At 39.1% G+C, this 13,605-nt stretch overlaps 1 protein-coding gene across 5 annotated transcripts in view; it reads left to right on the plus strand.

Moving 5' to 3' along the window:
- CHD7 (chromodomain helicase DNA binding protein 7) overlaps positions 1 to 13,605 on the plus strand; it is a 128,981-nt gene that overhangs the window by 64,308 nt on the left and 51,068 nt on the right. For all 5 annotated transcript variants that reach the window (XM_017727489.1, XM_017727485.1, XM_017727488.1 and 2 more), the window contains one exon: positions 6,781 to 7,202. In XM_017727489.1, the coding sequence (XP_017582978.1) occupies positions 6,781 to 7,202 (422 nt within the window). The remainder of the gene's footprint in view (positions 1 to 6,780; positions 7,203 to 13,605) is intronic.

Raw genomic sequence — 13,605 nt, forward strand, 5'->3', positions numbered from 1 at the left:
ACATATGATTACTGTAAAATTATAATGGGATGTTTGCTTTTTGGATGGCCACATTAGTATCATTTGTCTTTTATAATCTGTGTTTCTATGCAGAGTACATGACCAGAAAATAAATAATTCTATTACTGTAGCTGTGCTGAGACTCAGTTAAGAAACTCTGTATTTTGCATAGCATGTTTTTATTCCTCCAAATACTGTAATTTGGTGATATTTTCAGCTCCACCAAATCAGAAATTAGAGTAGTTTTACAGTGGTAGCGGAGGGCACTAAGATTGGTTTTAATCACTTTCACTCCACTGTTAGGATGCTGTTGGCATCAGAATTCTAGTTTTGTGATTCAGAGTTTTTTTAAAAACCTTTGGATCAGCAAGTTATAACCTGTTAGTAATTGTACTGTTTTTTACGGGTTTCCAGTAGCAGTAACAGAGCAGGATGACTCAGAATAATCTTAGATTGTTCTGTCTTCTCCTAAGACTTGATTAAGAAATAAAATGGTATTGCAGCAGCATTTTGCTTAAACATTAACTTTTTTCATGCACAGTAGTTTTGTCTTGCTAGGAAGGTTTTAATAGAAGTTCTGTTTTCTATACACTTTCATCTGTGTTCTGAAGAGGTACGTCCAGAAATTTAGATTCCTTTCAAACCTATTTGCAAAACCAGACTTTCATTGTCATCTGGTGTGATGTCTTTCCCTTTATAGCAGAGATCACTGACAACGCTTGTTGGTTTATAAATCCCAGTTGTCACTTTGGAACTACAATTTTCTTAGGAGGGTTTCTGAATTACTGAGATAGCAGTTGTTTCTAAACAGCATCATATTCCCCAAAATATTTTAAGTTTAGTACTAAGTATTTTCATATAGTACACTAAAAGAAACATACACATCTTCAAGGTAGTAGTTTCACAGAAAAGCGAAGGGATCATCATTTACAATAAAGGAGAAGAAGCTGATTGGTAAAATATATTTTTGAAACAATTACAAGTGTGAATGTAGTCTTGAGGATGTTTCTGGACTTTACCTAATATAGAAAAAATACAGCTTTTGCTGAATGTAGGTACTGGCATTTGGCTGGAGTTTTGGAAGTGGTGTTGATTCCTGTTTACTGTGGAGTTTTTACTGATATGTGAGCTCTGCATATGGACAATGTCAGGAAAGTATTTATGGAGGTCTACAAAAGGTGAAGCATGCTTCACATTGAGGGGGCACTAAGAGGAGCCTAATGCTGAAAGTATTCATGAGACAAGTTGAGAATTGCAGGGACAAAGCAATGCATAGAGACATGACACAGAAACTTTCCAAATTAGTCAAGATGAGTAGTTCATTCTAAATAATCCAGAGGGAGGATGAATCCTATCATTAACCTTTGAAAGGAAGAGTCATGGAGCAATTTGGTTATGTGATGGCTTTTAACACTGTTTGGACTGTGCCAGTCAGGAAGGATACAAATTCAAAATGAGTGATCTTTGTGGCACTAGGTAGAGCTGCTGCTGGAAGCATGCTATATAGTCTGTCTTCTGTTTTAAAAGAATTTGCACAGGTTGCTGTTATAACTTCTCCAGAGTGAAGGTGATAACTGAACAGGGTTGCAGTTGAGAATATTCTGTAATGATTTACCTAAAGTGAAATTATCCATTGTATGGAGATCATACCAAAGAGGTTTGTATTTTGAAGTCAGTGGGAACTGAGTGATCACTTGCTTTACTGTTAGACAATTTAGTAAACCAAAATTTAAGAAAATTTAAATGAAGTGTGGTTGTTGTAGATCTTTATTTAAATATGGAAAAGACCATGGAGTGTGGAACTAATACCCACCATGGAAATATACGTGTAGTCCTGGTAAAAGGAATTATTTTAAAAATTTTTTTTTGTTTGGTGCTGATGTTTAAATTTCACAAAGTTAGCTGAGTCACGTCGCACACTTTGCTGCTCTTGCTTCGTACTTCGTAAAGCTCAGTATTGGCTCAAGTTGCTGCTCTGTTAGGGAAGTGACACTCAGCTGCTTTCAGTACAGTTGATTGTGGTTCAATTCTTGTTCAAGCAACAGAAAGACTCTCCTCCTTAACCTCCCTCCCTGCCACTCACCCTCACTGGATTAATCCTACATCTTGTCCATCTTGCTGCTTCACATAACAGGCCTGGTTTGAGACAGCTCTCTATACTTTGGGCTGGGGGGAATGAGCTTATAGTCTAAAAGTGTAAGCAGCTCTGAAACAGAGGCAGGTAGGTTTTAATTTTTCAAGTCATGGTGATACCTGTTTGGAAGCTCAAAAATAGTTTTGAATTCCAGAAATTTTCCAGTCTAGAAACAGATGATTCTATTTCTCTAATAGCGTTTTCATTTTTTATTCCTTGGATGTCGTTGGCTCTTACTGACAATGCTGTGTAGCCTGTTGTGCCACAAATTGTTTTAACACTTCGGAGTTCTTGAAGAATCTCTGTATTTTCTCTAATAAGCTGCGATCTTTAGGAGTGTCCTGCATTGTGATATTGCATGTTAATAGCATTGATTAACTGTCGAGCAGTGGGAACTGATGAGAAAATGTCCATTGTAAAATTAAATGGAATTACTAAAGACTGTGCCATGCTGCTGGTTAGGGAGGTGACTAGCCCCAGTAGTCGCTGGTAGGAGTATTAATGTGAGCTCCAGGTTTTTTCGCATGATTAAAACAGGCCATCTGTTCTTTGTTAAATGTTTACAAAAACAGCTTTTCTCTAAAAGATTTAAAGAGATGTGGGTCTAGTAAACACACCAATATTTTTGAGCACCTTTTTCACCTTATTTCAAATAATACCAAAAATAATTCTGCTGCAGTATCAAATAGGATGAATACCTATTTTTGTTTAATCTCCACTGGTTTCTTTCCCATGGAAGATTAAATTCTGTACTAACATACTAAATTATGGCTTTGTTACTACTAAAAGCAGCAAGAGAAGCAATTTGTATGAAGTATGCAGATACATTTTTTCAATCTTTTGGTAAAAACTTGTAATATACATATTTTAAAAAATTCTATAAATGGAAAATGGGGTTCTTTGATTAGAAATTGTGACCCTGTAACTAGAGCTAATCCTTTCTAGATTTAAAGAAGTAGAACTATTTGAAATAATTCCCTGTGGTAAGCTTAATCGAATATTTATAGTGAAAGCCTGTTGTTCTTCCTTTTCTCCCTACTTAAGAAAGAGCAGACAACTGGTTTGGGGTAAGAAAAGGCATCTTTCAAGCTTCTTCCAATCTCTTCTCAGTAGATTTGTGCTGCTCCTACACAGCTTCACACTAGGGAGCAATGTGGGGTTGTCGGTTAGGGATAAACGGTTTAAGCATATTGCAGAAGTACAGCCACAGACTTCGTAGAAAAATAAAAGTATTTAAGCTATTTCTTTGAAAGAATGCTACAGTTTAGAAAATCACATAAAAGTGAATTACAAAATGTGCCAAACTGCAAGGGGAGTGGCATGTGGCAAAAGTAATACAGTTTCAAGGTATAGGAAATACAACCTACAAAGCCTAATTAGGGCAGAGTTGTCTTTTTGTAGCTTCAGTGTTCCAGAGATTGTGAATGATATGAACCAAAATCATAGTATTTTTATGCTTGGTAATGCACATAACTTGATCCTTTAAATAAAAGGCAGTAAGTTTGGGGTTTTTTGATATTTATATCAGGCATAATGTTTCAGTCTAATGTATAGTCTTCAGTTGTTTTAGAGCCTGAGAATGACACTTGTGGGTAAGGTTTCTGAAAAGTAAGAATCTGAAATTCCGCAGGGTACTACAGTGTGGCAGCAATTGCTGCCATTCTCAGGACCTTACCTTCTGTCCAGATCTCACATTAAAACTGCAAATGTCAAGTCACAAAGGGCTGATGCTGCTATTGTGGAGATTTGGAAAGCTTTGCTTTCAGATTTGCTTATGACTCTGCTGAAAGTTGCTGTTCAGACTGAAACAAACAAAAACAACCCACAAGTTGTCAAGGATTCATGTTTTTGAATACTGAAGCATGTATAAAATATAATATTGATTTCAGTGACGGTCATAGCACTAATGAAGTTGCAATGTTGAAAATTTTGTAAAATTAAATTTACATGGCATTACTGGATTTCTTGTGGTTTTTAATATTTGTTGGCTAGGCTGTTTCATATGCATAGGAGGAAGTAAAATAAAACTACTGATTTTGATCTGTTCTAGAAAGTTGTGCCTTTTATACATAAGCTTTTAGGTAATTGTAAAAGTCTCTCTCAATATGGCAACCAAGTATTGTAGTGTCGAATTGAAGGTACTTGCTCAACACAAAACCTACAAATAATGGAAAGAAAACCCTAGAGTTACATCTATATATGTTATATATAGCAGGTGAGCAGCATTTTAAAACAGGATTGAGGATGGTAGAGGACAGCTCAGTGAAAAAATTGGTGAAACTTGCACTTCAGATTTCTGCAAAATGTAGGATGCATGAGATACAAAATAGCAGATAATGCAGATATATATTGACTATCTTGCAATTATACAGGTTAAAAGTACTGTTCTTAAAATCCAGGGGTAAGAAGTACTTAAAGGTGATCTTGGTAATATTCCCGTATTTCTCTACCTAAAAGTAATGGTTAGTACAAGCACATAACAGTCTGAGGTAGAGAGAAGGCCATTTTATTCTGCGTGATATAACAAATCTGAGACACTCAATTCAGTCAACCAAATTCAGAACCAATCAGAACATTTTAAAAGATGTCTATTTCATGTAATGTATAATTGTACTGCAGAACTCATTGTTACCACTTAATTTCTGGGATAGTGTTTTCTATACAAATACCCAGTTTTTGTGAATTTTCCGGTGTGGATATGTACATGCCAGTGGTGACTACAGATTTCTGGAACAGGTGTTGATTCGTACTTCAGGATGCCTAACATGAGATGGTCTTGATGTGGGGCTGATTGATGCAGTGCTAATGCAATGAGTGCATTGGGTTTGCATTACAGCTGGGTTTCCACTGCAACTTAGACCTGTTGTACAAAAAAGGAACTTAATAAGCAGGTGGAGGACAGAAACATGCAGAAGTCACCCTGGAAGTCCTTGGTTAAGCCAAGGAGACCCAGGCCGTCAGTCTGTCACTCAGGCCTTCCCTCTTGTCCTGTCTCTTCCATGCAGAACTGTATTGTGTAGCATGTACCATTCAGACCTCTCCCAGACAGCAGAAAAAATCCTTAACTTTCTGACAGCCTTGCTCCTTTTGCTTCTGAGTATGTGAGTGTATTCAGTACGGTGGTTTTATGTTACTGTGAAGAAATGCCAGAAGTAGTTAGGACTACACTGGTTCCGTTTGTTTACGTTCATAAAATTATATTAATATATTTGGAAATATACACATGCATTCACTTTCTCATGTAATATTATCAAGAATTTTGTTTCCTAGATCTTAAGTGCATTTCTATTTGGATCTAGGTTGCTGAAGTAGATATATATGTGTATGCCCATCAGCTCTCCTTATGCTCAAGGACTGGTTTTGTATTCATTCATTTGCACTCTTGTCACTTCTAAGTAAGTGCCATTAGAAAAAAACGTGGAGAAAAGGAAATGCGAAGAACATTACAGTTACACTGGCACTGCTTCTCCTAGAAGTACAATTCTTATTTCTTATAAAATTTTCTTCTGCCCAATTCAATGGATCAAACATCTCAAGTGGCTATCCTTTGACACCATGACTAATGGGGAAGTTGTCCACCTAGTATCATCCTGACTTAATTTTTACAGAACAGAAAAGGAGGAGAAACAGAGAGAAAGACTGACCATCTATGTAGGTGCAAGAAAGGCATCAGTATGGTGCCATGCTATTACTTTTCTTCTAGAAAAGCACTGTCATCCTGCATTTGTAACCATGGGCAGGCAGGGAGAAGCAGGTCAGAGCTTTGATATGCTGCAAAGTCATGGTGGAGCTTAGATAGCTTTTCACTGCAGACTCATGGATCTTTGTGTAGAACAGAACCATTAAGGTGAAAATAGTTGTCAATATATCCAGTGTATTTTAGTCTGGGCATTTAACATTTGTGTAACTATACATGGGTTTTCCTCTAGCTTATAAGTTTGGTGTAAACCTGATATGCCATAGAGACTTTGAGATCGGACGTTTATGCAGGTTCATAAGCACTTACTGTAGTTCTTTGTCCAATCTGGAGCAGGAACAAATCTGTTTCAAGTACAAACTGGAAGCTGTGGATCTTGGACATAAAACGTAACGCTGTAATACATTTTCAAGTGGCTTAATCCTTCACTTGCTGATCAAAATACCTCCTGTCACCGATGAACCAATGTAAATTGCCTTGATTAATTTTTTATCAATATAGCCTGTGAATGTACTTTTATTCTCCTTCGAATGTCTAGAAACAAATTTTAACAATTTTTTTCCCCTAAGGACAAAATTCCAGTGCAGCTGAATAATTTGTAACAAGTTAATCATTCTGCTAACAACTATTTTGAAATGTCTGAAACAATTGCATTCCTTTTGCATCTACGTGTTGAAGACTAAAAGTTTTCTATATTTCCACTTTATCCGCTTTAGAATAATTTTACCCTTGATTATCAAGAATTTCTGGTCATTTTGCTACTGTTCTGACTGCAAAAAGCTTTGTTCTTTACTGTTTAATGCACAGTGTTTCAGATATGCTGACTCTTGTTAATAGGTTAATCCTGGGCTTGATATTTTCTCCCTCTGTTACCTCATGCTCTGAAGGAGCAAAGTTTTAGAAATCAAAGTTGCAGATCTACAATTTTATTTCTATTTATCATTCTCAGCATTCTCCGTCGGAACCCTTTTTAGAGAAACCAGTGCCGGATATGACTCAGGTTAGTGGACCGAATACCCAGCTAGTGAAAAGTGATGATTATCTGCCGTCAATTGAGCCGCAGCCACAGCAAAAGAAAAAGAAAAAGAAAAACAATCACATTGCTGCAGAAGGTCCCAGTAAAGGTTTTGGTAAGGAAGACTTTCCTGGGGGACTTGACAGCCAGAATCTAAGCAGAAACTCAGTGGATTGCTCCCAAGAAGACAAGAAGAAAAAGAAAAAGCCCAAGGCAAAAAAAGAACCGAAGGATCCTAAAGAACCCAAGGAAAAGAAGGAACCCAAGACCCCCAAAGTCCCTAAGACCCCTAAAGAGCCAAAGGAAAAGAAAGCAAAAAATACCACGCCAAAACCCAAGACCAGCAAAAAGGCTAGGTAAGTCAGGAAACTTGTATATGCAATGAGAGAAAAACAGTGTGTTTGTGGGATTTCTAGAGCATCTGTGCTAAATGGCGTGGGTGGGGAGGAAATCTTGTTTTGTCGTTTGCCTTCTACCATCTACAACATCATGTTTTTGAGAAGCTTGGGCACATTTCTCTTGTTTGACTTTCCTGTTTATGGCTTCACAGTTATTTTAAGCAAGCTGGAAAGGCAGAAGGTTAGTTTCTCCCTTTCAAGGCAGAAAAGTTTCTGGATGTATTAGATTTCAAAACGAACTCACTCTTCTTTAATCCTCATCTGTCCTTGTGTGTGGTTTTTGTGTTGAGAAATTAAATTTCTTCAACACTAATGCAGGTTTGACCAAATTCAGAGATGAAGGCTTAGAGTAAAATGGTTTGATGATGTTTTTCCCTAAATAAAGAAGTTAGGTACTTCACGTTGTTGTACGCTGTACAACCCTTACAGACACATTTTTATACTAACACAACTGATGGGCTCTAAGGTCTGCTGTTAAAAAAGCATTTTTATATGGATATTAATGTGTTCTCACCATAAGGATTATATTAATTTTCCTGTTTTGTGTAAAGACAATTTTCCTAGCAGAAAATCTTAGTGTGTAGACCAGATAGTTCAACTCTGTTTCTGGACTGGGTTTCTTAACTTTCTATTGAGCATGGTGTATCTTTATCAGGATAGGCTTAAAATGCTACAGAGTAGTACAAGAAAGAATAAACTGTCGTTACACATGAGTAAATGTGTCACAGGTAATAATACAGATTCTTTCCTTGTCCCTCAAGTCCCTAAACACCGTGGTTTTAAATGCCTACTTGGAAGAAAACTGAGACCAAAAAGACATTAAAGCTCAATATTTTTTTTTCATTTGTACCTAGAATTTCTTACAACTGTTCTGAATTTGTTCCAAACATCTGAATCTGTTTTTCAAGATGTGGCTAGAGTTATAAAATATAACTTCCAGATGGAAGCACAGCCAGACTTGGTTAATCCAAATCAGTTTGCAAAATCCATTTGTATTAGGGTTTAAAAATTACAGTTAATGAATCAGCTTTGCATATATTCTACAAGACTGACTGTTTATTGGTTAGGTTTGATACAGCTCCATAGCTAAATGAGGATGAACAGTAAGACGTTACTTGTTGCTTCAGCAAGACAGAGAAGTTTCTATACTAGCAGAGATGATGTTTCCTGAAGAATTTCTAAACAGTGGCTTGTAAAACCAAGTGTTGTTGTGTACAGGTTTTATTAACTTATCAGTAAATTACAGTTGATCAGCCTATCCGTACTGCAGCATTTACTTTGGCTGTGTACTGTTGGAACCCAGGGTAACAACAGTGTACCAGACTCTCCTAAGGATGGGGTTTACATACACAGCAGCAATTCACAGCTTAGAAAAATCTCTTAAGTTATATATCACCCAGTATGTATTTTTGAAATTAAAATACTGTATCAGCTAAACCAGCCTTTTCATAGAATCACAGGATGGTTGGGGTTGAAGGGGGACCCTGGAGATCATGTAGTTCAACCTCCCTGCTAAAGCAGGTTCACCTATAGCAGGCTGCACAGGGTCCATCCAGGCGGGTTTTTAATATCTCCAGGGAAGGAGAGTCCACAGACCCTGTGGGTAGCCTGTTCCAGTGCTCTGTCACCCTCAACGTAAAGTTTTTCTTCTTAGACAGATGGAACTTCCTGTGTTTCAGTTTGTACCCACTGTTCCATGTCCTGTCAGTGGGCACCTCTGAGCAGTCTCTGTCTCCATTGTCTCGACACTCATCCTTAAGATACTTGTATGCATTGATAAGATCTTTTCTCAGTCATCTCTAGGCTAAACATGCCCAGCTTCCTCAGCCATTCCTCTAAAGAGACATGCTCAAGTTCCCTAGACTCACAGGTTTAAAGGCTGACCCAGCTACATAATAAGTGTTACTGAGCATTTCCTACATTTTTGCTGCCAAAAAGTAAAAAAAACTTTTACTGCAGGACTTCTCAATTGACTAGAGTGAAGTCTTGTTTGATAAACCATGGTTAGAAGGAGTCTGCCTCAAAAACACCCATGGGTGATAGTCTGGACATCAGAGCTCAGAGCTGGTCTGTCCTGTCCACTCAATCCTAGTATCTCTATGCACATCATCTCTAAATTCTGGGACATGCTGTGCAGATTAAAGGAGCAGTGTTTCCTCTGAAGGAACAAAACACTGTTTTCTTAGCTTTGTTCATAGGAGAGTCTTTATCTTCTTTCCCATACAATGACTCTTGTCCCTGGCTGGCTAGGTGACTTACAGTATTTTAGTAAGTACTAAGCCCTGTTGTTTTACCTGTGAGAGAAACATGTTTGGAGCAACAGTAACAGCATTCAGTGTTCCTTATGCTTACTCAGGGGTGTGGAGAAAGTCCTATTTTTGCTGTAACAGGCTTGTGCCTCTCGTTACCAAATGCTGTCTTGAAAACAAGGTTGTTCTCATTTTGTGGTCGTCAGCTTCAGTATCAAGCTTCTTTGAAGAACCCAGAGAATGTGTGGGGATGCTATGCTGCCAAAGAATTTTAAATTGGTGAAAGAAATGTGCTTACTTTGGCAACATCACAGACTGGATCTGTCCATTGACAGATCACTGAATCGAGTTTTTAAATAAATCAACAGTCCAAATGTTTAATCATATAAACCACAGTGTTTCAGCAGCACTAACTCCGGAAAGGAAATATTACAGTAGCTGAGATGAGTGAGATTAATGCAAGTTAATACAGATTATGGATGATTATGTAGAAGTAAAATATTTTGATAAAGTTAGTATCTAGCATGTCATTACTGCTACCGCTTATATTGCTCAATATTTTGCTTCTAAGCATTGAAAAGGAGTAGTGTGGTTTAGAAATCTAAAAATGCTGTGCATAACTAATGGTCCTTATTCCTGAGTAAGATGATCAGCTTCAATAGAAGAGTTCTGCAGTCATGTAAAATTAAGGTAGATAAAGCTAGGTATTTGTTGAAGAGCAACATGTTTTGGATAGAGCATAATGAGTCATTAATAGTTAAGTTTGACACAGGCTGTATTAGAGCATACACAGGGAAGAAAAAATCTGGTGTTTAATTATCTTAACCATTTTGTAATTTAATATAGCTCATAACCCTATTATTTTAGTTCCAATTTCAACTAAAAGTATAATCCTTTTATGTAACAAATAATAACAAAACTCCAGAAACTTTGTCCTTCACATCTCTGTTACCTTTGGTGCAAGTTGAGACAAAATGAGCAGCCTGCCTCACTGAAATGCACCTTCATGTGAAGGACAAGTCAGATTGGAAAATGGAAGAATCTGGTTAATTTCCTGGTGGTTTTAATTGTGTCATGGGCTCTCAAAAAGAAAGAAAACGCCCAAATAGGCTGCTAGTATGTTACACTGCATAGTGAAGGAAAGAGCACACAATAATATTGTACTATTACAGTTTAAGGGCTATTAGCCCAATCCTGCCAATACTGAAATACAAATACAGTGGTGGCTAAAAAAAAAAATAACATTGGCAAAACAATCTCTTGTGGACCAAACTAGTCAAGTTTGAAAGCAAACTGTAGGTAAACCTAGGATGACAAGTGAAGGGTTTTCGTTAAATTGGGTGGGTGCTGAGTATTATGTGGGCTCTAAATGTTGCGGAGCCAGCTTGCAGGCACATGCAAAGCAGGCAGATTTTTCCAAAAGTAGATGGACAGGAAAAGGCAAGTAATCCTACTGAATTGCAAAGTCATGGCTCAGATGTCTGTTTCTCCTGTGCCTGTCCCTGGAGGAGATGAGGACCACCTGTTTGAGAAGATCACGCTGCAGCACAGCTGATATCTCTCCTGCCACTTCCTATGAAACCCTAGAGAGTGGCCACTGATTATGGTGGCAGGAGCAGTAACTATTTGTAAGGGCCAAATGGCAGCTATTTGCAGTAGCTCTTGCCTCGTCCCATCTCCTCAAAGCAGTGTGCTGTGCTTTGCAGGGCTGCTCGTATCTGCTTCCTCCCCTCCCTGTGGCAGGGAAAGCTCTTCATCTTTCCCACACACTGAACAGCAGCCTGGGACACAGTGTAGGGCAAGTGGGTCGTGGCTTACAAGGGAAGTGCTAAACATGAGCATAATCACAGTTTCTAGAGGGAGGTGGAGAAGGGCTTTTTGGCACATGGTTCGGCTGTTTGTTGTATCGGAAAGGGGATGGCTCCTGGCCACGGAAGTGGGAAGAGGCTGCTGTGTGGGGGAGCGGTGAGGATAGCAGAACGCAGCACCCAGGGGAGCTGGAGGACAGGAAGAGAGGTCCTGAGGCAGTGGTGGTGGTTTCCACTCCCAAGGTCAGATCATCCTGAGCAAGGCAGGAAGGGGCTGCCTTTGGGAGAGAACAGGAAATCGTGCGAGATTTCCATGCATGTGTCCGCTGAGGCTGTTCTTGTTCACACCTGTCCTCATCTCCCTTTTGAACCAGCCCAGCTGCCTGATATTTACCTTTGCTTGTGCTGCAGGGCAGGCCTTTGTAGGCTTCGCTATTACCGAAGCTTTTTAGTAATTTGGCTGACTTTTCAGACTGGAAAAAACCTGTTGTTTTTCCTACTTTTGTGATCCATAAAAATGGACTTAAAAAGAAGTTTTGATTACACTAGGAGCTTTAAAAAATAACCATTTTCCTTGGGTAAGGCAGTACAGTATAAAGCTCACATCTCTGACATTTTGAGAAAGTGGGATTATTTTTCAATTGTTTTTATGCTCCACAGTGAATGTGTAAAGTTCGTCTCAGCCAGGTTCCAATCATGCATCTGTTACAGGACAATGTTCCCAAATGGTAAAATAAAAAATCAGTAATCCATCTGACTTATTTTAGATATAGAATTATAGAAAAAAACAGCATCCAAGTCATGATAGTTGTCATAAATTATACTAATAAACAGATCTATCAGTTACCCAGATCAGGTGAAATAGTTACACAGTGTAAACGTATGGGCTAATTACTTCCCCTCTTAATGCTGAAAGCATGTCATGATTTTGGGGTCATTTTTGAGTCAGATGGTTTGCCCCTGTAAGTTTCTGGAGTTTCATCTAGCTCTCTTGGTGGCTGCTGGGCTGACACAAAACACTTTGTCGGAGTTTGGATATCTTTCTCAAATTGTAAATCAAGCTCTCTTTTCAGTTGTCCTACTTACAGTTTTCCTCTTCATCCTCTTTTTCTTCATGTTGTTTGCTTGTTTGACCTTCTGCAGGTTGTCTTCTTACTGGTCCCATTTGGTCAGTATGGTGTGCAGTCCTCGAGGGTGAGAGGGTGAAACCAGAAAGTGATATTGGACAGCGAGATTGTAAAACATCTAATCTGAAATGTCTGTATTTATATCACTGGAATTGAGGGGCGAGTTTAACTGACAGTTTTGAAATACTTTAGTATTTTGTGTGTGGCAAATACTGCTTCAGTTTGTCCTAGATTTATAGTTCTCATTTTGGGATTGGACACTTACCTTGTCACTAGTGGGCCTTGGCTAAATTTTGCATTCATGCATGTGTAAAAACAAATGAGAGATGGTTGCCTAAATATGTATGTATGTTACAGTTTACCTTCCTTATTGCCAGACTTGGAAAGTACTAATCGTGTGCACTCAATGTTGAGCATTGACAGGGATACCTAATGGCAGGGTCTCTGAGAACAATCTCTAAGTACCTGCCTGTTCTTCATGTGGAAAGGTAATTCTGTTCCAGGCTAATGCTGCTCCTGAATGGTCTTGAGTATGATCTGCTGGAAAGTGCAAAGGCTGAGTCAAAAGTGGGTACATTTAATTGTCAGGAACAAATCACACTGGCTCTGCGAAGATGAAGAACAGTTGCTGACAATGTAAGGAAGCTGATGTTCCCACTGGCCAGATGAAGCTCCTGGGTGTGTGATGCACTGGGAAGCAGTGTGTCCCTGCATTTAGAAGGGTAGTGCTGTTCTTCTATTTCTACTCCACCTTTTTTTTTCCCTTTCCTTCAAAGAAGTTGTAGCTGTGCATTTAAAAAGAGCAATTCTGTTGCTGAATTTAGAACTTAAAATTCCCTGTGGAGCTGCACACGGGCTTTGTTCATCCCAGTTTGGTGGCTCTTTCATGTGTGTGTTTATAACTGGCCTGGAAAGGGAAGTGATTTGAAACTGTCCGATCTCTTCGGCCGCGTCTCCGTTGCCGAGAGTGCCTGTGTACGCCGAGGCGCACGGCTCGGGGGTAGATACAGGTCATGAATGGCTCGGAGAGGGAAAGGTCTCTGAGAGGCCAGAAAGGAACCCGTGTCGGGGCGGACCTGCCCGCAGCGCCGGGCTCTTTGTCTGCACCCGGCCGGCCGGGTGCGCGGCGCGGTCGGTGGGTCGGCGGGTCGGCGGGCCCTCGTTAGCGCTGCCCGGC

The sequence above is a fragment of the Corvus brachyrhynchos genome, unplaced genomic scaffold (assembly GCF_000691975.1).
Source record: "Corvus brachyrhynchos isolate BGI_N302 unplaced genomic scaffold, ASM69197v1 scaffold60, whole genome shotgun sequence".
NCBI lineage: Eukaryota > Metazoa > Chordata > Aves > Passeriformes > Corvidae > Corvus > Corvus brachyrhynchos.